Source organism: Columba livia, chromosome 21, assembly GCF_036013475.1.
Source record: "Columba livia isolate bColLiv1 breed racing homer chromosome 21, bColLiv1.pat.W.v2, whole genome shotgun sequence".
NCBI lineage: Eukaryota > Metazoa > Chordata > Aves > Columbiformes > Columbidae > Columba > Columba livia.
In genome coordinates this window covers 81544-107869 of record NC_088622.1, presented here as the reverse complement: position 1 = coordinate 107869, position 26326 = coordinate 81544, and the positions used below count along the sequence as shown (strand labels likewise).

At 49.5% G+C, this 26326-nt stretch overlaps 2 protein-coding genes across 23 annotated transcripts in view; one reads left to right on the top strand and one right to left on the bottom strand.

The window, feature by feature from the left end:
• The window catches only part of SLC45A1 (solute carrier family 45 member 1), a 58884-nt gene that overhangs the window by 31619 nt on the left and 939 nt on the right, over positions 1–26326 (top strand). For 3 of the 22 annotated variants that reach the window (XM_065037764.1, XM_065037762.1, XM_065037761.1), the window contains 8 exons: positions 4686–5098; positions 5855–5947; positions 6410–6634; positions 8121–8428; positions 9678–9831; positions 10971–11147; positions 11842–12047; positions 12114–15120. In XM_065037764.1, coding sequence (XP_064893836.1) covers positions 4696–5098; positions 5855–5947; positions 6410–6634; positions 8121–8428; positions 9678–9831; positions 10971–11147; positions 11842–12047; positions 12114–12395 — 1848 coding nt within the window. In that variant the 5' untranslated portion in view covers positions 4686–4695 and the 3' untranslated portion in view covers positions 12396–15120. Of the gene's footprint in view, positions 1–2418; positions 2577–3545; positions 3644–4685; positions 5099–5854; positions 5948–6409; positions 6635–7688; positions 8429–9677; positions 9832–10970; positions 11148–11841; positions 12048–12113; positions 15388–22492; positions 22719–23012; positions 24451–24743; positions 25328–26133; positions 26302–26326 lie in introns of those variants that run through there. The other 19 variants (XM_065037756.1, XM_065037753.1, XR_010467469.1 and 16 more) reach the window with 18 other exon arrangements.
• Positions 16983–17739, bottom strand: MRPS16 (mitochondrial ribosomal protein S16). The gene is made up of 3 exons (XM_065037826.1): positions 17594–17739; positions 17263–17523; positions 16983–17182 (listed from the first exon to the last, which is right to left on the bottom strand). Exons 1-3 carry the CDS (start codon positions 17604–17606, stop codon positions 17055–17057), a joined length of 402 nt encoding a protein of 133 aa, XP_064893898.1. The 5' UTR covers positions 17607–17739; the 3' UTR covers positions 16983–17054.

Sequence of the window (26326 nt, the reverse complement as noted above, 5' to 3'; positions counted from 1 at the left end):
TTCTCTAAGTGCCCTCTAGTGACTAATTATCGGAACTGTACCGAGTTTCCAGTGTCATAGAGAGATCAGCCATGGAAGGAGCTGTTGTGTGGTGAGGACAGGAGCTGGGGGAATGTCCTCACGTTATTTTGAGGGCGTCACTAGTTTGTCCTGCAGAAGCAAATAGAAATGCTCATTGAGAAGTCACTGCACAAAGCTCGAGAAAGCAAATGCATGCTATTGTGGGAGTTGCATGTCTGAACTGAAACATGAGCCAAATCAAGTGCAAACCTATTGGGCTGTCACTGCATGACATTTTAATAGTTTCAGAGAAGTGTGACATTAGAGAATTTTTTCTGAATAATTGTTCTCTGAGGTTTGGGAAGGGGCCATGGCTTTCTGGTTTTTGTTTGATACAGCAACTGTAGACTAGGCTGATGGATTACTGATGTTTCATTTGTACCGTTAATAGTATTCCAGTTTTTCTAATTGGTTTACTTACTTTACTTACTTACTGAAGACTTTGCCGGTTTAAAAAAAGTTTCATTTGTTTTGCGAAACAGTTTGAACTACAGTCCAAGAGTATGTTCATCCTCTGTGTATTTGTCAACAGTGGGGTCATTTTTGTCTTTTTGTATTATTAGAGCTCAATGCGCCGTATTGTATGTTGTAGTTGCCTGGCACACTTGTCAGGGCATCTTGAGGATATTTCTTAACGAATAATTTCAGGAACATGGCCTCATCTCGCATCTGAAAAGAACTGGGTAGATCTGCTTTGTTCCCGGAAAGGACGGGAGCAGACACAAACTGCTTTTGTACGCTGTTGTATCCACACAAGTGCAGACTTACCAAGTGCAGACAGCAGTTGTCAGAAGTGCGTACTTGTTTCTTTAAAAAATCACATTCTTATCTTGTATAGTCGTTCACTATGTTGAATTTCATTTCTCAATGAATTGACAACTCAATTTTAATGCAAATGGATCAGTGCTGTTATCATGGCTGTTCACTCTGCAGCAAAAGACTGGGTCTCATTTCTGATGATGTTTTGGCTGTGGGTTTTGTTTTGTTTGTTTGTTTGTTTGTTTTCCCTTGTGCTTTCCCTTCTACATTAAAACCAAGTGCCCTTTTAAATGTTTAATTGCATTTGTTAATGTAGCCAGCATAGGAGTTTGGTGAATCCAGGTTCAGGAAACGATTTATCTGGGCTGTTAAAATCATATGACAATATGCTAAGGGTCAGATATGGAGGTGCTGTGCAAACTGGCATATATGAGACTTCTTTATGTTCTTACATTGTATTAGCCTCCCACCAACTTCCTTACACCTACTCAGCTGACATGTAAGGGATGCTAGGGCGGTGTAATTGATGTGGTAATCTCCTCTTACCATAGAGGCATTATGAACACATAATTGAAAGGCACCTCACTTTGTTTGAACTTGCTTCTTTTTTTGTGTCTTACTCTGTATTTGCACTGAGTTCAGTACCATAGGCCGTGGACCTTATTGGCATGACTGGGCATTTATGGAAATATAAATTTACTTCTTCAACTGATATAATAAGTGTTGCAGAAAGCAGTTTCTTTTGCATTTAGCAATGGAGTAAAAGCTCTTGTGTACCTGGAATGTACTGGAAGAGTTTGAGGGACAAGAGCAAACTGGCATTGGCTCCAGAAATGATCAAGAAAAGTGGATTGTGGAAGGAGCAAGGATAGTTGGGGTTTAAAGAGCGCTTCAGCCTATGTGATGGATGCCTGTATTCTTCTAGGTAACTCCAGCTGTAACCAGTGATAGCACATGAAGAGTTGGAAGGAAGCTGAGTCAGGGAAGGTTCAGATTGGACATTAGGAAAAGGTTTGTCAGTAGGAGGTGGTCACTGGAACAGGCTTCCCAGAGAGATGGTCTTAGTGCTTAATGCTTAGGCTGAGTATTCTGAGGTTGAAGTTTCTTAAAAAATACGTAATGGCACTTTGGTTTGCAAACCAGGAGGAAATCTGGAACACGAGCACAAAATTGACGAATCGCCTTACCTAAGGAAGGGGAAGACTGAGCACTACTGTTAATTAGAAGAGAGAGAAGTGCAGCGTCATCTATGGCATCTACTCAGCCTACCAAAAAGTATCCCCGCTCCAGCTAAAAATCCTACTATCGCGACCCACTTTCCCTGCGATTCCAGTGCCAATGTGGGCTAAGTCTGCGGCGGTGCCGGTGCGGCGGCTGACACCGCTCCGGGGCGAGCGTGGGTACGGAGAGCAGGCGCGGGGGCTGCGCGGGTAGCTCGGAGCGAGAGCGCTGGATTTCCGTTCCTCTCGGCTGGCGCGCAGCCTCGGGGCTGCTCCTGGTCGGCCCTGGCGGTGCCGGGATGTCTCTGCGGGAGCGGAGCGCGATCGCAACCGCTGCCGGCAGAGCTCTGTGGGGACGCGGAGCCGTAAGGCGGGGCAGGGGCAGCAGCGGCCGGGCGCGCGGCCGTGACGGCGCTGCGGGGGCGGCGCTTCCGCCGGCGAATCGCGGGGGGCGATTCAGCCGCGCGGGCCGACGTCACCGGGAGCGGCCGGTGTCACCGCGCGGCGGGGAGCGGGCCCGGCCGGGGGCCGCTGGAGGTGAGGTCGCCGGGCGGGGAGCGCTGCGGCCCGGTGGGCCCGGGGCCGTGGGGGGGCGATGGCGGCGGCCCCGCCCTGCGCCCGGGCGGTTGCTCAGCGCGGGCAGTACGGCCCGTTCCGGCCGACACGGGCGTGGGGAAGGCGGCGAGAGTGGGCAGGGTCCTTGGGGTGTTCGGAGCCCCCGGTACCCACCGCAGAAAAATCGGGGCCAGATTCTGCCAAGGAAGCAGAAACACTTTTTGGGCGTAGAGGTGCCGGGGAGGAGCAGCGATGACCGGTCCCTGCGCACGTTTGGCGGTGCCGGCAGCTGGCAGCAGAGCCGGGATCACCAAGGCCCCGTGGATTGAGATGTACAGCGGCTGGGGTAACGAATGTCAAGTGCCAAAAATCGCAAATAACTATTGACAGTGAAAGCTAACAGCCATGTAATTGTTTTTCATGCCAAAAGAGAGGTTTCCTGCCTTGGAGCTGTTGTGAACACCTGGTGGATTCACCTGAGGACAGGCTTAAATCCTTCGAATATGTCCTCTGATGAGGAATTTATAAGTTGAGGAAAATGGATGATGAGGAATAGAGGCTCAGGTCACAGTTTTACTCTGACCTGCTGGTCCAGTGACACGCTGTCAGTAATATCCTTTTAATTTAATAGCTAAGTAATGGCAAAGCACGACGTGTATTTTTGAGCAGTGTGGAGTTCTTTCCTTCTCTCACCAAAATGTTTCTGCTTACCGCTTGCGATACAATGTCTTTGTAATGCATGGTATGGAGCAGGAAGATGAAGGAGGATCTAGGATGAGGATACGCGTTGCATAGACTAAGGGCTACAGGAAGAAAGACTGGTGTGTCAAACAGAAAATGGGAGATTGTGGGATTTCTGTACAGCCAAAGCAGCAGAACAGCTGGGAGTCCTTTCCGCAGGGGAACTGTAAACAAAACCGTTAGACTCTTGTTTTGCTCACTGGTGTGCAGGTGTGAGGATTTTCCTGAAGAGGTGTGGTGTGATGCGGGGCCATTCCTGTGCAGCAGCAGCAGCCTTTGGTCCATGGGCAATAAAGCAGAAGGAAAAGGTTAGGCTTATGAGCTTTTTCCCTTTCTGGCAACAAGAGGCAATAAATCACATGTGGTTCGTTAATTCAGCAGATCTGTCAGCATCTAGCCTGAGATGCTCTTTTGGAGTCCCTTTGGCTGTTTTATACACCACACTCTGCACGCTTTGGCTACGGGCCTGATTCCAATGAGACCCGAGGAGGCTGTTCAACACTTGACCACCATGAGTTGCCGAGAGGGGTAGCAGTTCCGAGCGTGGCTTGTGGGGTGTGTTTCATCTTCTCAGGAGTTAGTTTGAAACTTCAGTTCATGCACTGAGAAATGATATGAACTTCTTGTTCCAAGCATATTTGTTTTCAGCTGACCTCATCCAATTGTTCAGCTTGTGTAATCTGAAATTGAAAAACATATTCTTTGGGCACTCCTGTAAAGTCTTGCAGAAATAGAACGAGCAAGAAGCAGGGGATCAGACCTTGTCTTTGCAACCACGCATCTCCACTGAATTCAGGAATGCAAACAGGAAGAAAACCAAACTCAGTTTTTGCAAAAAAAGTTCCGCATTAAGCCTCGGCCTCAGCCTGGGCAGCAGAAATGCTAGGATCAGTACTGAAAGGTGATTTCACATTGCAGCAGAGGTCTGGATCTGCAGCCAAGCCACAGTTTTGCTTCACTGTAAACGTAGACTGAGGTCGTGATTCATCTTACTTTAGTTCAAGTGAATTGCAGATACATGTAAGCCCATTGCTGTTATGGGAACCTCCAGGGAAATGTGATGTGTCTGACTGCTAGTCGTTTTAAATATTTCAGTGTTAATCCTTGATGATGGTAGGCAATTCCTAGTTAACCAAGCTAGAATCTCTGGTGTCTCCTTTGTGCAAAGATGGAGGAGACGTGGCCATAAAATGTGTGTCTCATGTCAAGAGACAGAGAGAAGAGGTTGTAACTGATACGAAGGCTATATTCAGTATGTGAAATATTGAGAAATGGCTTGAACTTTGGTAAATGAAATAAAGCAAATTTTTTCTTGCTCAACTGTTTTATTCTGAGCTATTTTTCTTTCAGACACCTACTCATGATGATTCCACCATCTGCAACAACCCCTGTCAGCGATGCTGCTCTCTTGCCAGGCGTGGCTTCTCAGGAAATCTGGAGGTCCCAAGTTCCAGGCTATTCTGGATCGGTCACACGGCACATAAGTCATCGGGCCAACAACTTCAAGAGACATCCGAAAAGGAGAAAACACATTCGCCCTTCGCCACCACCACCGCCAAATACTCCATGTCCTATTGATTTGATGGACTTTGGGGATCTCCAGCCTCAGAGGTCTTTCCTAGAACTCCTGTTTAATGGGTGCATTCTCTTTGGGCTCGAGTTCAGCTATGCTATGGAAACAGCTTATGTTACCCCTGTGCTGCTTCAGATGGGGCTCCCAGACCAACTTTATGGAATGGTGTGGTTCATCAGCCCTATATTAGGTAACTTTTCTTTATGCTATTTCTTCCCTATTGTTTTTTCCACTAGATGGGTGGTATATGTTTTTGTTTTCCCTATCTTAGCTGTTCACAAGTATATTCTGTGTGCTCGTGACATTAAGAAACACTAGCCATAACTTTACATAACTGAGTGAAGAATAATTCTTCCTGTGTCTTGCCTGAAATGGTCCTGGTGTGATCAAAAGGTCTCTTCTTTTAATGTCTTCCCAGCCTCTTACATCTTGTGCAAGGCTAAGTTTTGGTTACTCTGTTCCTGTATTTAAAAACTAGCAAAAGGGGTTCAGTATATCCATTTATGTCCTTACTAAAAGAAAAAAAAGCATACGGAGACAGTTTGCAAAGGTGTCCGAAAAAAGTGGAGTGGGATTGCCTTTTCCTGTTTAACTTCCTGAAATGAAGCATTGTAGTCATTAAAGACTGTCAACCACTACTAATACAGAGTCCCTTAGAAAGTATAACTGCTGTACTTTTACTCTTCACCTGATGCCAAACTCTGCTGTATTGATGATGTAGAGTGAACTGCCGTGACAGTGAGCAGCGGCACGTGACATTAACCAGCCCCTGACCTGGGAAATGCCAGGAAGCACACTGTGTGCACTTGGGTGACTAGCAGCGACTGAGGATATCACTGTGCCATGGTGTTCTACCCATAACTGCCTTTTAAGCTACCTATTGTAACTTGGCTGTGAAACAAGCTTGTAGAAAAATGCTACTTATGGGTGATGCCCTTTTTCCTAGGGTTCTTGCTACAGCCTTTACTGGGGGCCTGGAGTGACAGATGCACCTCAAGATTCGGGAGGAGAAGACCTTTCATTCTGGTCTTGGCAGTAGGTGCGTCTTTTAGAAAGGATGGGCATAACACTTGTAAAGTAGAAACATTGTGCATCTCTCTTCTGACATCTCCTGTAGCACTAGGCTGAACAAAATGTTGGGTGTTATGGGTGTGAAAAACGTGGTGAGTGGCACCAAGGTGGTGCTTTGGCAGCCAGAGATCCACACATAAAAAGGCTTGTCTTAGCAGAGTCTGAAGAGGTGACGTTTTGAGGGTCGAGAATGTTTTTCCTTGTCCAAAAACAACTCCAGACATTTGTAAGCTTGAACAGTGGGAAAGGATTTTGTGTATTTCATCAGCCATGCTTATTCCCCAGACTGCCATCATCTAAACAAGAACAATAGTGCTTACCCCAAGGCTGTGCAGGTACTATCATGCTTTTAGTTAATGGAGCGGTGCAGGTTTTTTGCTTACAAGCAGTCAATGGTTTGATTTTGATTTTGGTTTGGTTTTGTTCCCAGGAGCTTTGCTTGGGCTCTCACTGACGCTGAATGGCAAAGATATAGGGAGTGCCTTGTCTGACACTGCGAATAACCACAAGTGGGGGATCATCCTTACGGTCTGTGGTGTTGTCCTCATGGACTTCAGCGCAGACTCCGCAGACAATCCCAGTCATGCCTACATGATGGATGTATGCAGCCCAGTGGATCAAGACAGGGGCCTCAACATCCACGCTTTGTTGGCAGGTATGCTTTCTTGGTGCTTCCTAGGTGACATGAACCCTAAGTAAATAAGCCCTGCTGTGAGAAAGCAGAGTGTAAATTGCTGACCTATTCCTGTATAAGCATAATAACTGAATACCTGGAGAGGTAGCACTAATAACTTTGAAAACAAGCTTCTGCTTACTGCAAAAGGCTTTTGTAACTACCAAAAGTCAAACAAGACACAGTCCTTGGTTGTTCATCTGAAGGTTCCCCGTGTCATTTGTAACAGCTATGGAAAGAAAATTGTCTGTTGCGGGAGGAGGTTCAGCATCCTGCAGGTGTGGAAAATGCCTTATTTAATTGATGTATGGGAGGAAAATGCGCTTCCTAGGGGCTATGATCCTTCATTGCTGCCATCTTCAATTGCTGTACTGCCCTAGTCTAGTTTTCCTCTCCATCAGGAGGCTTGTTTATGCTCTTGAATGTGTTCATAAGAAAGAGAGGATAGCGTCGTAAGACTTTTACCCTGCGAATGGTGTGAGACAAGTATGCGGTGCCCTCAGAACTTCCCTGTTCATTGGTAGTAATGCAGTGGCAGTTTTGCATGCTGTCAACGCATTGCTGAGTAACGAGCTTGCTATGCTTCTGAAGTGATTCAGTCTGTCTTGGACGCAGTTAGATCTGCGTTCCTCTAACTGAGTGAGGAAAATGGATTTTCACTTACTTTCAGGAAAACAGTCTTAGCTGACTGATTGCAGAGTCTTGCCACGAGGCTGGTGGACACTTCCGTTTTACGGACTGAAATAGCTGTGAAGGTAAAGTGGTTTGTTCTTGGCAAAGAAGGAACTACCATTTTTAATTCTTTGTATCAGCACTGACCTTCTCCCTCTTTCTGTACTGTGTTTGTACATCCAAACTGTCCTTGTAGCACGGATAACTGTGTCTATCACTGCATTTGAACTGAAAAGGGGTTGAGTAGTAAAACAGAAGTAACGCATCGGATTCTACTTACGAATCATTAGACAAGTGGTGCTGTGCTGCTACTGACTTCCAGAATTGGCTAGGGAAGATAATCTTGGCTCTGTTTTTCCACCAGGTCTTGGAGGTGGCTTTGGTTATGTTGTTGGAGGAATACACTGGGATAAAACCAGTTTTGGAAAAGCTGTGGGAGGGCAACTTCGCGTCATCTATGTCTTCACCTCAGTTATACTGACTATCACTACTGTGCTGACTCTAATTAGCATTCCAGAAAGACCCTTAAGGTCCTTTAGCAGGAAGAAAAAGGTGATGAAGAGTCCAAGTCTTCCTCTCCCTCCTTCTCCACCTCTCTTCTTTGAGGAGGGCGTAAATGAAAACTTTGCTTCCGATAACTCAGCTCACTTGTATGCGAGTTTTACAAGTCCCGTGTCCCCCCTCAGCCCACTCACGCCCAAATACGGGAGTTTTGTAAGCAGAGACAATTCCTTGACAGGAATTAATGAGTTTGCATCATCATTTGGGACTTCAAATATTGACAGTGTGCTTATAGACTGTTTTACAGGCGGGCCCAGTAGTTACTTAGCACTTCCAGCCAGCTTGCCCAGGCAGCCTGTCAGCGTCAGCTTTCCTCGGGTGCCTGACGGCTGTTACCAAGGAGAAAATGGAGTTCTGGAGCAAGGGGAGAGCAGCGTGACGCCAGGGCCTGATGGCGAGGCGCTGAGTGTGGGCTCACTGGATGCGATAAAGCCACGGTCGTCGGGGATCCTGAAAAGACCTCAGACCTTGGCCATTCCAGATATTGTAACAGGACACTGTCCAGAAAATAACAGAAGAAGAAATGTAACCTTCAGCCAACAGGTAAGGGCAGAAAATGACCATGTAAACCGGACTGTCCATTTAATCTCTTCATATAGTTTTAAATGCGTGGTGCACAAATCCATCATTAAAGACTGCTTGTGACAGTTTGCCTATAAAAGTCATTATGGGAACAGCATACCTGCTATGACTTTATCGGTAAAATAGCAGTTAGGATGTGAATTATGACTGGCAGTCTGTCAGCTGCCTTTGTTAAGATGGCAGAAATGGGAGTGTTCTGCTCTCACAGGGCCACGTGTGAAAGTCAGGTTGGTATTGTTAGCCCTCCTTCACCACCCAGGGAGTTATCACGAGAGCAGAAAAAGGCACGTTTTTATTGAGTCTGTATCTTCCCTTTCCACAGAAATACCTGCAAGATAGGGCCAGGGATAGAATTCTCCCATGAGCTGCTTCTTATGACAGTCATTACATCTGGTTCCATCAGGGAGGTGAGGTTTCCCTTACCCAGAGATAAGACTGACCTCACCTCCCACGGTTGGTGATAACTTGGAATGTCTGAGACCTCTGTATGCTGGCCCCTTTTTTTTATGATCCGGGATGAGGTAAACTGTCAACTGTCCTCCGTGGGGTTTTTTTTCTTTGCGTGTTTTTTTTGTGTGTGTGTGTGTGTGGTTTTTTGTTTTGCTTTGTCTTTTTTTGTTTGTTTGGGTTTTTTTTTTGGCTTTGTTTTTGGGGGGTGGTGTATTGTGGTGTTTGTTGTTGTTGTTTTGGTTGATTGGTTCGTTGCTGTTGCTGTACCTTCAGCCCGTTTGTGAGAGCAGGCTTTGTTAGGGCTAGGGTTTTACATGCTGTGCACGCAGAGATCAAGCATCAAGGTTAGCAAGTGATGAGAATATGTTTCAGCTAAGACCGGCCTCTTCTTCCTTAATGTCTCTACAAATTCAGGAACCAAATTCACCTAAATGTGGGTACAACTCCTATTAAATGTAATGGAATTTATGCCTTCCCTATGCTAGCATCGGGATTTGGTTGCCAAATACCCTAGAGAAGTGAAGAGCACTGTTTCAAGTATGCTGAAAGCTGCAGCACAGTGCTGCCATTTATCACTTGTTGCAAGACTGAACTTAACAGCTGAGCTGAATACACTGTTTTTAATCTCCAAGTCGACATACTACAGCAGCAGTTTAACTTTCAGATGATCATATAGGTGTGTCATATTGCATAGATTTGTTCAAAGGATGTTTGGGTTTTTCTTACCGTGTTTGTTGACCTGGGAGTCCTTATGGTGCAGGTTGCTAATATCTTGCTGAATGGTGTTAAGTATGAGAGTGAGCTGAATGGATCAGGCGAGACCTCTGAGCAGCCGCTCTCCGTGAAGCTGCTTTGTTCGACCATCTGCCAGATGCCCAAGGCTCTTCGTAACCTCTGCATCAACCACTTCCTAGGTACTCAGAAAGCACTGTCTTGCTTTGACTGTGAAGTAGTCTACCTCGGGTGCATGTTTTTGAGTATATTATCTGTTGCTGCAATAGCTGCTAACTAGAGAGGACATGATTTGTTCCATATACGCTCACCAATAAGGTACTTTCTGGTATTTAGTTTCTTAGAACACTGAGAAGGGAAAAAAACCCCAGTCAACCGAACGATAAAACAGTAATGCCTACATTCCTAGAAAGGTAATAACCACGGCCTAAATCAGTGCATTAATTAAATGGAATGTTTACATGGGGAGGAGAAATGCCATTGAACCAAGAACTTGAAACTATCAACCTTCTCTTTTTTTTTTTTAACACTCTGAAACTGGCATTACTGAGCAGAAAGATAAGTTGTATTTCCCTACTTACACACCTGAGACCAGCATTCACTTTCCTCCGTGTGGCAGCGTGTGTATAGGGGTCTCAGAACAGGCCATGACGGGGCGCAGAACATGACTGCAGGAGGGCCCGTAACCAATGCACTGTTACCTTTACTCGTACCAGCGCAGGACTGATCGTTAGGAAGGGCTTGGAAGCAGTTCAGTTTACAGGTAGTTAATACTTATTGGCTGTGAAAGGAATTAAGAGGTTGCCTGCATCAGTGGCCCTGACGCTGGTTTGTGAGCAGTTTCTCACTGTGTCGGCGGTACTGTAGAGGCTGCAACCAGGACATAAGAAGCATTCCTTCCAGTTCTGTGTGGGAGGACAACAGCAACCTGAAACAACTATGTGATGAGCTACTCTGTGAAACCGAGCGTTGTGTCCTGTCAAAACCTGAAGGCATCTCAGACTGCTGCAATCTGTTTTTCTGTCTTGCTAAACCAGTATTCTGTGGCCTGCGGTCAGCCTCTAGGATTCCACTTGGGAAATCCACTTCCACTTATCAAAGGATAAGTCTTGGTCTTTAGAATCTTGAATGTCTTTGACAAACATTGTAGCATAATGCATGGGGAACAGCAGACTCGGGTAAATGTGGCTGAATGTTATATAGTACTCACTTCGCACAACCTGTCTTCAGTTGTGATTTGTAAAATATCTGCTAGCATTCATGTAAGCTTACAAGAGCAAACAGTCTGCAGCCCTAATAGGTTACTTCTGGCTTCTTTCAGGATGGCTTTCGTTTGAGGGGATGTTACTCTTCTATACCGACTTCATGGGAGAAGTAGTGTTTCAAGGGAATCCGAAAGCACCTCACAACTCAGATGAGTATCAGAAGTACAACGCTGGGGTCACCATGGGCTGCTGGGGAATGTGCATCTATGCATTCAGTGCTGCTTTCTATTCAGGTACTTAGTACAGCCATCTTAGCCACTGCTGTGAGAAAAATACACCTGCCCCTTAAGTGGTGTTTCTGTAACAAGTAGTCTAGCATTTATGTTGCTTATAGCCTACCATACAGCATGAGTACTGCAGCAAAGTGATCTTTTTCATTGTATTCTCTCTGTGAGTTAGCTTAGCCTGCACTGACAGCAGTTGAGGTCAGCAGACCAGGGAAAACACATCTCTGTTAGTATATAGTTCCTTTCACAAGTGGCATTTTCAACATACATTGAATCCAGAAATACAAGCAGCCACCATAGGCATAGTTCTGGCGCAGCAGCACTCAGTGCCCATGCGCCCCTGGCAGAACACTCTGGTGTCACACACCACTCCAGCACCTTGTCATGCGTGTTGTGTGTGTGTCCACTTCCCCCACTCCGCGACAGTTCCCATTTATCTCTCCGGGACAGTGGGCACTGCCAGGCTTCAGCTCTGCTGTGCCCGCCACACAGGTAGGGCAGCAAGGCTGCATGGTGGCAGGGGGATTTGGAAGGGGGTTTTTGGCACTCACTTGTGAGCCCCTAGTTACTCAAAGGTATAACGGTTGCCGCTGAGATGTGGCTGCCCAATGACTGTGCTGCGGGGCCCAAAGGTGCACCCGTCGGGCCCACTGACCGGCTAGCAGCAGTTCACCCCGAATGCCATACTGTTGTCTTGCAGCCATGCTGGAGAAGCTGGAGGAGCGGTTCAGTGCACGGACACTGTACTTTGTGGCGTATTTGGCCTTTGGGCTGGGCACAGGGCTGGCCACGCTCTCCAGAAACGTCTATTTGCTGCTGTCACTGTGTGCTACCTACGGCATCCTCTTTGCCACGCTCTGCACGCTGCCCTACTCCCTGCTCTGTGACTACTACCAGAGCTGCGAGGTGAGCCCTGGGCTTGGGAAGGGAGAGGGGCTCCTGTGGCAACCACTTACGCTGGGTTCCCTGCAGTTTGTAGGCTCGCAGGCGGAGGGCACCCGTCGTGGGATGGGCGTTGACATCTCCCTGCTGAGCTGCCAGTACTTCCTGGCGCAGATCCTCGTGGCCCTGGCCATGGGGCCACTGACGGCGGCCGTGGGCAGTGCCAGCGGCGCCATGTACTTCGCCAGCCTGGTGTCCTTCCTGGGCTGTCTCTTCTCTTCCCTCTGTGTCACCTATGAGCTGCTGCCCACTGAGGAGCTGCTGCCCACTGATGAGCAGCGCCCACTCTTGCCGCGCATACGGAATGAATAAATGGGAGAAGCTGCCACAGCCTCTGCTGCCTCATTGCGTCGCCATCAGCTTCTCCATCGCGATGCGGTGGGCTTGTGCACCCTCAGGATGGCAGCAGTGGGCGTGGCACATGGTCAGAAGGTCTGTGCTGGCTTTACCAAGCTTTCCCCTGCTGGCTGGAGGATGAGGGATGAGTTGGTGGTGCCTGGCACTGCTCATCCTTCCCCTGAGGTGCCAAAGGCCCATCTGTGCCCAGGGACCACATCAACAGGACACGGTGGTGTCAGTGCGAGGCCGTTCCCTCCGTCCCCCTCAATCCCCGGGGGGACAAGCGATGTTGTCCGGCCTGAGGCAGGGGACCTGGAAGTCTGGCGCCTGGGCAGGGCAGCCGCTGTCTCTCTTGAGCAGCAGCAGCTGCAGGGCTGCGCACCCACTGTGGGCATTGCTGCTGCTGGAGAACAGGGTCTGCGGCATTCCACCAGCTTTGTGGGCTGAATGTGCCATCTCCTGGCCAGGCAGAGCGGCCTTGGTCACCAAGGGCAGTGGTGACTCCTGCGAGGCCTCAGAGAGTACCAGGGAGAACCTGTGGGGTCCTGGCCCCTGCCTATGGTAGGCCTGGCTCTGGAGGGTACGTTTCAAAACTTGGTAAAGGCTGACAGCGACTGGTCTTGCTCGTGTGGCATAAATACTCTGCCAAGAGGCACAGCTGGACTCCTGAGTGTGCAGAGCTCCCACCAGCAGAACGACTCCGAGTAAGCTGCTGTGGGGTGAAACCACAGCAGCTTGGCTCCCAAACCCTGCTTGGTAGGCTCTGGCTGTGATCCACAGGAATGGTTGCTGATATGTATTTCCTTCCATCTTAGACTTTTAACTACGACTACAGGGGCTTGCAATGACTTAGCATAACCCACCTTTGAGAAGAACAGTCTTTTGCTTCCCTTGGGTAGAAGCTTACTCTGAGTTGAGAATTTAAGAAAAGTCGTTTGCGTGAAAGCCTGCAGCACATCATCCTTGTTTTTCTTACAGTTGTGCCTGTGACGTTAAAATCTGCATGGGGATCAGTGATTAAGCACTTGTCAGCTAAAGCTGGATCTTCCATATCTCACTGAAACTAGTTAAAAGGGCTTTGGGTCTCGTTTACCATGAGAATTCTTAATTATCCTGGTTTTGGAATTTTGTAAATGTGGGAGATCTCTTACAAGTTCCGGTTAAGCAAAGATGAAAACAGAAATAAAACTACTACTAGGATTCCCGTCAGCCTACCTCTGTACTTGAATAGGCAGCCAAGGTTTTACCAAGGCTGATGGGCATTTTGGTTTTTTACATGTGCTGTGTGCGGCATCCCCGTAGAGGTTATTTTTGCTTAACTCATCTTTAGGTCCAGAAGAAGGGTTTTCTCTGGAGGGTCACTCTTTTAAACGAGTTGTACTTGACTGTTCACCTAAGTTTATTCTGGTTCTTGACCTATGATGCCAAGATGAAGTAATGTGTGTAATCTTTAGCTGTTGTGGCTTACTGTACTCCAGTGCTGAAAGCATAATGCGCAACTTGTAAGAACCTCTTGTTTTTATTGTCTGACCCCGAGTATTAATTTTTTTTTTTTTTAATTTGAGAAGCAAATTTCACGCTACTCAGTGTTTACTTAAATGGAGGAACACTACTGAAGTTACAAAGTCAAGCACTCAGAGGTAAAGGACTGTCAGATTGCTGAGTCTGTTCATCTTTGGGCTTAGGTAGCATCATATTTATAGGAATATCTGATGTGCCATTTCCTTGATGATGGGACAGCCGTTTCCAAGAAAGTTCAGGATGAAGCTAGAACAAAATAGCATGAGAAATTGTACATTTGGCACATCTGATTTCTGACAATTTAAAGACTCAACTTTGGAGAATTTTTCATTACTTTTTGGTCCTTAATTTCTCTTCCTTATCAAACTTTTAAACTTTTTCCTTTTTTCCGGTCCCACTAGCTAGTGGGGTATTACTTCTTACTACTTCTTAAAATGTTTTCTCTGCTTAAGTTTTGTAGCTAGCACTATGGCACTAAATGAGTCACGAGTACTTTCCTTTTCTAGGTAGCTGGAGTTGCAGATCGTTTTGTTGTAAGCAAGGATCTTCAAAAGTTTCACAGAATGGATGAAATAAATGTATTTGATGGTAATGTTTGTCTCTGCTTCCACCTGTAAATAATATTACAAAATATGTTTCTATAGTTATAAAACTATTGTTATGCCCATATGCATTGCCTAATAGAATATGTATTACATTTTCAGTTTTATCAAATATGGACTTTATTGTGTATATGTATTTGTGTAGTGTTTACATACATTGTACTTTTAAGTCAAGGCCAATGTATGTTAATTTGAGGCTTGGAGCAATGCTGGTGGTGTCTGGAAAAAACCCACTGCCTGGCACCGTCATGCAGAGTTGGAAGTCACACAGCCCATAGAAATAACTTTGAAAGTAGGCATTGCTTATTTTCTTCCTTTGCCATACATTTGTGTTCTGCAGAAATCACTGTATGTGGTCACTGTTGCACTGTGAGCTGCAAAGTGATATTTGCCTTTTGCAATACAAACCCTTCAAATACTCCCTCTAAATCTGCAAGCAGCTGTTTAGAAGTGAGATGCATGAATTTAGGCTGGGAAGTGATTTTACACTATGATGTAGTTTAATCTCTTCGGCAGTGCCAAAAGGTTAATTTTTATTAAGTAAGCCCTTATCATTAAAAGTTGTTTGATGTCAACTATTTGTGGATATTCATAAATGTATATATAACACATGTACAGAAGAAAGGAAAATGGGGAGAGGGATGGAGAAAGCACCTAATGGTCTCCTAATTAAGCACCTAATTAACCTAGCTGTAACCATTTCAGAGTGTGTCTGCAGTTCACTCGACCTCTGCCTTGTCTCTCAAAAAAGACAACCTAATGATTTAGAAGTTCTGCTGTATTTTCGAATGAAGAAAATAAGTATTTTCAAGAATTAAATAAAATCAAATTGCATGACTGTATATATACATATATAAAAACTATATTGGGAACTATTTGAAAAGAGTTGTCTAGACAATGGATTTTCTACTAATGAGCAGTTAGTCATCTTTTACTCTATAGGAGATGCACTCTATTGAAAAGATAATTTGCCTTTGGGTAGAAGGTGGCTTTCTTAAGGTATGTTCTCCCTCAGATTGGAAGACAGCCTTAGTGAGGGACTTCTAGATGCCAGTTGCATTAAGTACAATAACTTGAGAATTCCATGACTACTGGAGCTGAAATGCCAAGGGAAATCTCCAGCATCTGCGTAATTTGCCTAAATTGACAATTTCCATACTTCTGGTTGTTAACGATTCATTTAGCCTATATTTTTGCTGGAAGGTTTTTGTTGATGTTCACTGAGGAGATGGCTGCAGCAACTCTCCGCTGCTGTTCCCCTGCCCCAGGGTGTTGCTTCTGTAGCAGCATCAGTGGAAAGGAAGGTGCCAGTGGAAGTGGGCCTGTGTTTAACGTGGCAAATTTCCAGCTGTCCGGTGTATGGAAAACAGAAGTATTCTTGGACCACGAAGAAAGCAGGGAATGAGTAACGTTAATCAGGTGAATTAAAATGTGAATGAGGCACAGGGTCTGCAGACTGAGGAACAGTCTGCAGTGGGGATGATACAGTATTTGCCATATATGTAAGCCATATGCAAGCATATTTGGTTTGGTTTTGCTCTAGGATCCAGCCATAGTTTCTCAATCGAAAGGTAACAAATTTTGTTGCCGTAGCCAATGGAACAGCTGACAGAAGAAATCACAGCGTCAGAGCAGAAATGAAGATTTTGGTTTGTGTGAGTAGACTGCTAACCAAGCTAACAAGAGCTACTTAAACATGACGAATTTAACAGTATTGCTATGAAATGCTATGAAGATTTACTATGCTAGAGACTAAAACTTCATCCGTCGCTTTCTTTAAGCCTAGCTTTTGCTGTGCGTCAGCCCTATGCCACTCTGCTTTCCCTCTGCCTTATGCTCCTTGTATGCCGCTATTTTTTTTAGCCTACACAACTGTTGGGGGAGGAGGGGAAGGTGACAGTATAGCTGAGTAAGTTGAATAGCTTCTTCCTACCAAGAAAGGAAAATTCCTGCTCCTTTTTCTCTAGCCCTTGCTCTAGAGTATTTGTTGGAGTGTCCACAGTAACATATACACCCTTGAACCTAAATCCTTATGTGTTACGTTACTATGCACAGCGCCCTTAAGCAACAGGCCATCATGGCTCCAAAGAAAAGCAGGTTCAGCCCGAAGTATAAGTGGTGTTTGGTGCTTGTAGGCAACTGCTGCTGCTTTTCTCTAGCAAACTCCAGGAAGCCTCAGCCATACCCTTTTTCCAGCACTGTGCTGCACTTTGACCATTTGCAAGACACTAGAATTGCTCATTGTAATTGGTTCACAGTCCTCACCTGCTGACAGCATCACAACAGCTGTCTGAGAATGATGCTTTATAAGCTCAGTATACCAGGTTTTATTTACTTACTTATTTAGAAGCTTGGGCTAAATTGTACTAGGAAAATCCCTTCTGCTGCTCTAAATTCGGCAGCCATGGTCAATGGAGAGAGCAGCACACGCACAGTGTAGAGTGTGCAAATGACGCTTTAATGCGGTCAGAGCACTGAGGGGACGGTGCAGCCCCTCGGCCAGGGTGTCTCAGCGCGCGGCGCCGGGCCCCGGCGAGCCGTCCGCAGGCGCTGTGGGGGCCTCCTGCGCTCGCCGCCGCCGCAGCCTCTCGGCGCCCGTCACCGTCATGGGGTGGAGCGGCAGGAACCCCGCCAGACCTGCAGGGAGAGGCGGTGAGCTGGGCCGAGCTGCGCCGAGCCGCCCCGGGCCGCCGCCCAGTCGGTAGCTGCGGGCCTACCCAGGAGCTTCTCGGCGGGCCGGGAGAGCTGCGCGCCGCAGCCCAGCCAGTGGCGCAGCCGCTCCAGGTTGAGCCCCGCCACCCGCTCGCCGTGGGCGTTGGGCAGCGGGTCGAGGCAGCCGAGCTGCTCCAGGTACTTCCCGTCCCGGGCGCGCCGGCTGTGCGCCGCCACGATGCGGAAGAAGGGCCGGTTGGTGCAGCCCCCGAGGGCGAGGCGGATGACGACGTGCCCGCCGCGGTAAGCCCTCAGGAGGGGGCTGCCTGCAAGAGAGGGGGAGCGGTGAGCAGCGGGGCCGGGCCGGGCGGCTGAGCCCCGTCCGCGGGCACTTACCGAGCTGCACCATGGCGGAGACCGCGCGCTCCCTGCGGCGCGGCGTGATGACGCAGGAGTCTGGGCTGAGTCTCCTCCCGTGGGTTGGTTGGGCGCGTTGTTGGCGGAGCCGGCACCGACGATCTCCGGACACGTCGAGGCGCTGCGGTGGGTTTGCCTGGAAATTCCAAGGTCCTTGTGTTTTATTATTGTAACTACTTATTTACTGTAAGACATTTAGAATTAAAACTTAAATAACCATAACTAGAGGAGTCTTTGGGAGTAAATAATGTCTATAATCTACTCCAGCTATTACTTAAAACTCTGCAGGCAGTAATGACCCCCGATTTATACAATAAAACTAAAAATAGTGGAATATAAATATTGGAGCACTAATTGGAAGTAATACCTGTAGAGAAAAAACTCTAGTTTATATTAAAAAAAAATGATGTGTGCTAGTCAATCCACTTAGTAGTAATGTAATGACAAAAATATTAAAGTGTAAATAAATGAAATATTTAGGTGCGAGCAATAACTAAATTTAACATCAGCTGTTACTTAATAAACTAGGCAGTAATTATTTCCAATCTGTATTGTAGTTTAAAAAACTAATAGTTTGGAATTACTTTTTAAATTACAAAAGCAGAAAACTGATTTGGAGTCATTAACAGCTTCATTTGGACAGCCATTATGCAATAAATTGCAGACATGATTGACTGTATTTGAAACAAAGTAAGGAAGTTTTACATTTTAAACAGCATTGGAAAGTGATTTGGAGTATTTAATATTTAAATTATAACAGAGCCCTGAGTGAGACTGGAGGCAACAAAGCTCAGAAGCAAATAATAGAGTCAAAGCTTTAGATTGGTTAAAGAGAAATGGAAAGGAATCACTAAATAGTGACGGTTAAACTTAACTTAGGTTTTGGGTCAGGGTTACGGTCAGGGTCAGGACTAGGTTAGAGTTAGGGTTGGGGTTAGAATTATGGTTAGGGTTAGGATTAAGGTTGGTTTAGGTTTAGACTTAGCTTTAGGGTTAGCCTTAGGTTACGGTTATGGTGAGCTTTAGGGTTATGGTTAAACATATGTTAGGGTTATGGTGAGTGTTATGGTCAGGGTCAGGGTGAGGTTAGGGTTAGGTTTAGGGGTATTATCATGGTTAGGGTTAGGATTAGGGTTTGACTTAGGGTTAGAAGTAGTGTTAGGATTAGTATTAGTTTACGGGTATGCTGAGGTTTAGGGTTATGGTTAAACTTGTTAGGTTTTGGGTCAGGGTTATGGTCAGGGTCAGGGCTAGGTTAGGGTTGGGGTTAGGGTTAGGTTTAGGGTTAGGGTTAGGATTACGGTTAGGGATAGGTTTAGGTTTGGTTTAGGGTTAGATGTAGCGTTGGGGTTATGCTTAGGTTAAACTTAAGTTAAACTTAACTTAGGTTTTGGGTCAGGGTCAGGTCTAGGTTAGGGTTAGGGCTAGGGTTAGGGATAGGGTTAGGGTTAGGATTACGGTTAGGGATAGGTTTAGGTTTGGATTAAGGTTAGATGTAGCGTTAGGGTTAGGCTTAGGTTATGGGTATGATGAGGTTTATGGTTATGGTTAAACTTGTTAGGTTTAGGGTCAGGGTTACGGTCAGGGTCAGGGCTAGGTTAGGGTTAGAGTTAGTGTTAGGTTTAGGGTTAGGATCACGGTTCGGGCTAGGATTAGGGTTGGTTTATGCTTAGACGTAGCGTTGGGGTTATGCTTAGGTTACGGGTATGCTGAGGTTTATGGTTATGGTTAATCTTGACAGGTTTAGGGTTAGGGTTAGGATTATGGTTAGGGTTAGGTTTAGGTTTGGTTTAGGGTTAGACGTAGCGTTAGGGTTATGCTTAGGTTACAGGTATGCTGAGGTTTATGGTTATGGTTAAAATTGTTAGGTTTTGGGTCAGGGTTACGGTCAGGGTCAGGGCTAGGTTAGGGTTAGGAGTACAGTTAGGGATAGGTTTAGGTTTGGTTTAGGGTTAGACGTAGCGTTAGGGTTAGGCTTATGTTACGGGTATGCTGAGGTTTAGGGATATGGTTAAACTTAAGTTAGGTTTAGGGTCAGGGTTACGGTCAGGGTCAGGACTAGGTTAGTGTTAGGTTTATGGTTAGGGTTAGGATTAAGTTTGGTTTATGTTTATACTTAGCGTAAGTGTTAGGCTTAGGTTACGGTTAAGGTGAGCTTTAAGGTTATGGTTAAACATATGTTAGGGTTACGGTGAGTTTTATGGTCAGGGTCAGTGTCACGTTAGGGTTAGGGTTAGGATTACGGTTAGGGATAGGTTTAGGTTTGGTTTAGGGTTAGATGTAGCGTTAGGGTTAGGCTTAGGTTATGGGTATGATGAGGTTTAGAGATATGGTTAAACTTAAGTTAGGTTTTGGGTCAGGTTTACGGTCAGGGTCGGGCTAGGTTAGGGTTAGGGCTAGGGTTAGGGTTAGGGTTAGGATTAAGGTTGGTTTAGGTTTAGACTTAGCGTTAGGGTTAGGCTAAGTTATGGTTATGGTCAGCTTTAGGGTTATGGTTAAACATATGTTAGGGTTGTGGTGAGTGTTATGGTCAGTGTCAGGTTAGGGTTAGGGTTTTGACTAGGGTTTGTTTATGGTTAGAAGTATCGTTAGGATTAGGCTTAGGTTTCGGGTATGCTGAGGTTTATGGTTATGGTTATATTTAAGTTAGGTTTGGGTCAGGGTTACGGTCAGGGTCAGTGCTAGGTTAGGGTTAGGGTTAGGATCAAGGTTGGTTTAGGTTTAGACTTAGCGTTAGGGTTAGGCTTAGGTTACGGTTATGGTGAGCTTTAGGGTTATGGTTAAACTTATGTTAGGTTTTGGGTCAGGGTTATGGTCAGGGTCAGGGCTAGGTTATGGTTAGGGTTAGGAGTACCTTTAGGGATAGGTTTAGGTTTGATTTAGGTTTAGACTTAGCGTTAGGGTTAGGCTTAGTTTATGGTTTTGGTGAGCTTTAGGGTTATGGTTAAACATATGTTAGGGTTATGGTGAGTTTTATGGTCAGTGTCAGGTTAGGGTTAGGATCACGGTTAGGGTTTTGATTAGGGTTTGTTTATTATTAGAAGTATCGTTAGGATTCGGCTTAGGTTTCGGGTATGCTTAGGTTTATGGTTATGGTTAAACTTAAGTTAGGTTTAGGGTCAGGGTTACGGTCAGGGTCAGGGCTAGGTTATGGTTAGGGTTAGGGTTAGGTTTAGGTTTAGGATTAGGATTACGGTTAGGGATAGGTTTAGGTTTGGTTTAGGGTTAGTCGTAGCGTTAGGGTTAGGCTTAGGTTATGGGTATACTGAGGTTTATGGTTATGGTTAAACTTAAGTTAGGTTTTGGGTCAGGGTTACGGTTAGGGTCAGGGCTAGGTTAGGGTTAGGGTTTGGTTTAGGGTTAGGATTAAGGTTGGTTTAGGTTTAGACTTAGCGTTAGGGTTAGGCTTAGTTTACGGTCATGGTGAGCTTTAGGCTTATGGTTATCATATGTTAGGGATATGGTGAGTGTTATTGTCAGGGACAGGGTCAGTTTAGGGTTAGGGTTAGGATCATGGTTAGGGTTAGTATCATGCTAACCAGGCAATGGGAAACGTGCCTAGAAAACCATCTTAATAGTGTATACAGGGTACAGACAGGAGCAGCTGGACGAGGGAAATGTACCAAGGCAACACTGGCAAAGAGAGTTCCCCGAGCTGCCTGGAAAAGGGGGGTGTCGATACTGGCCGTCACGAACGGCTCCCTTCTCGGGTCGGCCGGAAGCGTTGCCGTGCCGGGGGGCGGCTGCCGGCCTGCGGGCCGGGGGCTGCGGCTGTTTGGGGCGCTGCCCCCGCTTTGTTTTCCTAGGGGAGCCCTCCCACTTTCGGGGGCTTGTGGTACGTGCACATGCAAATGACACGGATGAGGACCTCTGGCGAGGGGTCTTTCTTCGCTGAGAGCCGGGACCGGGCACGCGCTCGCAAGGCCCTCGTCCGTAAGTCGCGGTACAGAATTTAGGCAGGATAGCGCGTACTGGCTTGCGAGCGCCTTAAAGGCGTACGGTACTTGCTGTGGGGTTGCTTGTGCGGCCAGCTTTTGGTATCGGTTGTTCCAGCGCTCAGTCGTGGTGTAGAGCCGGCTCCGTACGTAGCGGTGAGGCGTACCGCAGTTCGGTTTAATTCTCGGATAGGCCTTGGTTCTGACTATGCACTCGAATGCCAAAAACTACAGCAGAAGCTGCGGTGGCTTTAGGGTGCAAGGGGCGTGAGCGTTGTGAAGCCGCCTGTGTCGCCGAGCGTCCCAATTGCGGCGCTGAGCGTTAGACAGACTTGAGCCGCGTGCCGGAATTGTTTTGTTTTGGAGAGGGAGGGATAAACTTGGAGCACAACTTGTGAGGGTGGTATGTCGTGAGTAGGTTTTAGTATTGCCTGTGGAGTGCTGCTAGAAGCTTTCATAGTTATTGCTTGTCTCTGTTACAAGATGAGTGTCGTCCTGTGTGACCGCGTAACGGGAGGACGGCGTAGTAGCGGTGCTCTGAAAAAGAGCCCGTTAGGGGGTATTTTAGCTCGCGGGAAAGGGATTGGGGAACCACCTGGTGGTAATGCGAGGAGAGCAGCCCTGGCGAAATCTGATGAGCCGAGGCCGTTGTATAAATTGGACAAGGAAGGAAAGGCTGCGGGCAAAGCGCGGTGCTGCACCCGGCCGCCCCAAAGAGGTGCCGCGGCGCGCCTCAGTGCTGCCGCCCTGTGGCGAAACTCTGGTACTGCAGCGCACGGCCTGGGGCAGAGACGCTGTTTGACCCGCAGGGGTTCGCGGTCAGGTCTCTGCGTGTCAGTGTCCGTCCCCCCGACGGGGGTCAGGTCCCCATTGGTGTGAAAACGACATCCCTCCCTCGATGGCTTCTTAGAAGGGATAATCCCAACCCTCGTTCTTTTGGCAGCAGTGGATCTGTGACCTCGCGGGAAGCCCAGGCTGCTGCACAGAGCTCGTCGGGAGCGGGAGCTGCGGAGGCGGGGGGCCTCGACGAGCCAGAGCTGCGGCAGACGGAGGGGGCGCGCACGCGCTGCCCGGGGGCCGCGTCAGGCGGAGCCGAAGTGACCTGCGGCAGCAACGAGCGGGAGCTGCTCGGAGCTGGAGCGGCCCTTGGCCGCGCTTTCCCTGGGGAGGTGAGCGCGGGGAGCCCGGCCTCTCTCTCCCTCGGGGATTAAACCCGCGCCCGTCCGCGCCCTTCCCGGGGGCAGCGGCGAGGCGGGGTCCCCCGGCTCTCCCGGGGCGGCCCCGCTGCCAGGGGGCGCGGGCGAGGCGGCAGCGCCTCCTCGGTGCCGGGGGGCGGAGGGGAGAGAGACCTGCCGGCCGGAGCCGCGGGGTGCGCGGCCCCTCGGGCAGGGTGCTCCCTGTCTCTTGGCCGCGGTCTGGGGGCGGCAGATGGGTTCAGGTGCTTTGGCCTGCTTTTTTGCCAGCGTCGCCTTCTCCATGCCGTGAAGAAAATCCTGCGCGGTTGATTCCGCTCACCGCTCAGGAGATTCCGCGTGTGGGGCCGTGGACTGGGGAAGAACATTTGCGAGTTGGAGGGCGATACAAGATATTCCACGGGGAAGCCGGAGAAGAGGCAAATTGGCTGCCAGTGGAGTTGCGTTCCGTGCAGTCTTCAGTTTAGGACGTTCAGCTTGTCCTTCCAGAAAAGGAGCAGTCATTGGTAGGACCGAGAGAGGCTTTTAAGCGCGTGATCAGAATTGAAGCCAAATGGCACTTGACGTTGCCGCTGTGGGTCTTGGCTTTCACTGGTTTCCCCGCGGCTGCCTGGTGTTTGGGAGCTCGGAGCGGGCATTTTTTTCCCCCCAAGGAGAGGCTGTGCTTGAAACAGAACTTGCTTAAAGAAGACAGACGAGGCGGGTGAGGATGCAGAGCGGGCCAATCAGATCGCTCGGGAGGGCTGGAGGGGCGGAGCGCCGATAGGCGGGGAGAATGGCAATTGATGTGCCAAGGCAGCCAATGAGGTTGCCGGAGGGGCGGGCGTTGCGGTCTCCGTACTGTGCATGCCCAAATTGCGCAGTCCTCAGTCAGGTCCGACGCTGAGGCGGGCACCTGGGCGCGGAGCGCGGGAAGGAGCATCCAATAGGAGGACTGCGCGGCGGGGTGGAAAGCAGCCAATCAGAGCGCGCCGTCTCAATCCCGTTTGAACAGCTGCCTCCCGGGCAAACGCGTCCGTGGGGTCTGGCGGCGGGTACCGGGAGTTAACGGGGAAACGGGGGTCGGGGCGAGGGAGGGGAGGCTGTGGAGCGCTCATTTTGGCCTCTCCATCCCTTTTGCCTCTCTCTCCCTCTCTCTGTGTCACCTTGTCTTGCTCCCTGTCACTGTCTTTCTCTGATAAGCTGACCAGCTCTTTGCCCTTCTTTTTTTGTGGAATCACAGGCTCCTTCTGCTTGGAAAAGACACATGCAATTGTAAATTTGGGGTTGAATTCTAGGGTTTTTTTTCCCCATTAGTGTAAATGGACGGCACGTTGTCCTGTGGCTCAATCCCCATTCTGTTCCGTGGAGCCTTCAGTTTAGGATGTTCAGGTAAGAAAGTTTGTCCTTCCCGAAAAGGAGCAGTCATTGGTAGGGCCGAGAGAGGCTTTTAAGTGCGTGATCAGAATTGAAGCCAAATTGCACTTAACGTTGCCGCTGTGGGTCTTGGCTTTCACTGTTTTCCCCACGGCTCCCTGGTGTTTGGGAGCTTGGAGTGGGCACGTTTTTTCCCCAGGGAGAAGCTGTACTTAAAAAAGAATGTGTTTCCTCAGAGGAGTGCAAGTCCGTGTGTGTAAGACAGACAAAAACCCCAGCCAGCCTAGTCAAGTTCTGAGCGTGCGTCTGTCAGCCGGCTGCTTTACGTTGACGAGCGCACAGCCGTGCAATGGTAAGGGCGAAGGGCAACGCAAGACAGAAGGGTTTTTCCTGCTGCGGGCAACCAGCCGCCCCCCTTTTCCGCGTGAAGCAGAGGAGCGCGGTTCGTTGTCGCCTTTTAAACGCGGCGGCGGCGGCAAGCCGCGCGGCCGAAGGGCGCGGGGGGGGGTCCCGGCAGGGCGGCGAGCCGGCGGGTGAGGATGCAGAGCGGGCCAATCAGATGGCGCGGGAGGGCTGGAGGGCTGGAGGAGCGGAGCGCGGGTTGGCTGCCTAGGCACGTCAGTTGCCATTCTGTCTTCCTATCAGAATGCCGGAGGGGCGGGGGTCGAGGGCTCCGTACTACGCATGCCCCAAAGAGCGAGCGCTGATAGGCGGAGAGGGAGATGATTGACGTGTGCCGGGGAGCCAACCGGGATGCGGCAAGGGGCGGGTACTGCGGTCTCCCTACTGCGCATGCTCCAGTCGCGAGCGCTGATAGGCGGCGAGAGAGGTGATTGACATGTCCCGGGGAGCCAACCGGGATGCGGCAAGGGGCGGGTGCTGCGGTTTCCCTAGTGCGCATGCCCAAACCGCGAGCGCTGATTGGTCCCGGCAAGCGGGTTCGCGGTGTCCCGGTGCGGCGGGGGGGAGACCGGGAGCGAACGGGAACGGCGGTCGGGGCGGCTGTGGAGCGCTCGCTGCGGCTGGCGCCCGGGCATCGGGAGGCAGGCGGCTCAGGACCGCCCTTCGGGAGGTTCCCCGGAGGCGGCAGGAGGGCGGAGGGGAAGGAGGCGACAGCCGGGGACCTCCCGCCGCGGGGGTCTCCGGGGCGCGGCGGCTGTCGGTGCCCGCGGAGCCCGGCGGGACGGCGGGGGAGCGCGAGGGGAACGGAGCGGCGAAGGAGGCGGCAGGTGAGTGCGGCAGCGGCGAGGGTGACCGTGCCGTTGGAACGGGGGGAGCGGGAGGGGCCGGCGCGGCACGGAGGCGTTCGGTTCCGTTTCCCCCCCCGCCCTTACGGCCGAGCTGGCGAAGTTGCTGGGAGGCGTGCGACCCTGAGGGCAGGGGCACTGGAGGCTTGCGGTCCGGAGCCGCTTCTCCCTCCGGCGCAGCGCCCGTGCCCGGTGCGGCAGTCCCTCCGGGAGCGGCGCAGCCCCCGTCGGTCGCGGGGACGGTTACAAGCAGAGCTAAGGCGCGGTTGCGGGCGGGCTGGGTGGCGTGGCGAGTGGGGCGCCGCTTCGGCGGGAGCTCGGGGCGAGGCCCGGCGGGTTCCGTGTCCTGCGGGCGCGGCTTTCGCGCCGCGGCTCTCTCTGTGCGCTTTTTTGTTTCGTCGCGTTTGCTTTTTGGGGTTTTTTGGCGGGATTCCCGCGAAACGCGGCACGACCGCTCGCCCGGGGCTGCCGCGGCGGGTCTCAGTGGCGCCGTCCTGTGGGCAAAGCGCGGTACTGCACCCGGCCGCCCCAACGCGGTGCCGCGGCGCGCCTCGGTGCTGCCGCCCTGTGGCGAAACTCGGGTACTGCAGCGCACGGCAGGGGGCAGAGACGCTGTTTGACCCGCAGGGGTTCGCGGTCGGGTCTGTGCGTGCCGGTGTCCGTCCCCCCGACGGGGGTCAGGTCCCCATTTGTGTGAAAACGACATCCCTCCCTCGATGCCTCCTTAGAACGTTTAATGATGTAAATATTGCTCCTACTAACGTTGTCGGCGCGGCTTCTTTCCTCAGTGGATCCGTCTGGCAGTCGGTGGCCCACGATTGCTCGGCAACAGCAGAAGCGGATTGAAGGGACCGGCCGCTGGAGGATGCCGAAGACTCCCGGGTCAGCGATGGGAGCAGCTTTGCGTAAAGCGAGGGGTACGTGAAGCCGGGCGTGCGGTGCCGACCGCCCAGCAGGTAAGGGAAGCTAAAGCTTTACCTC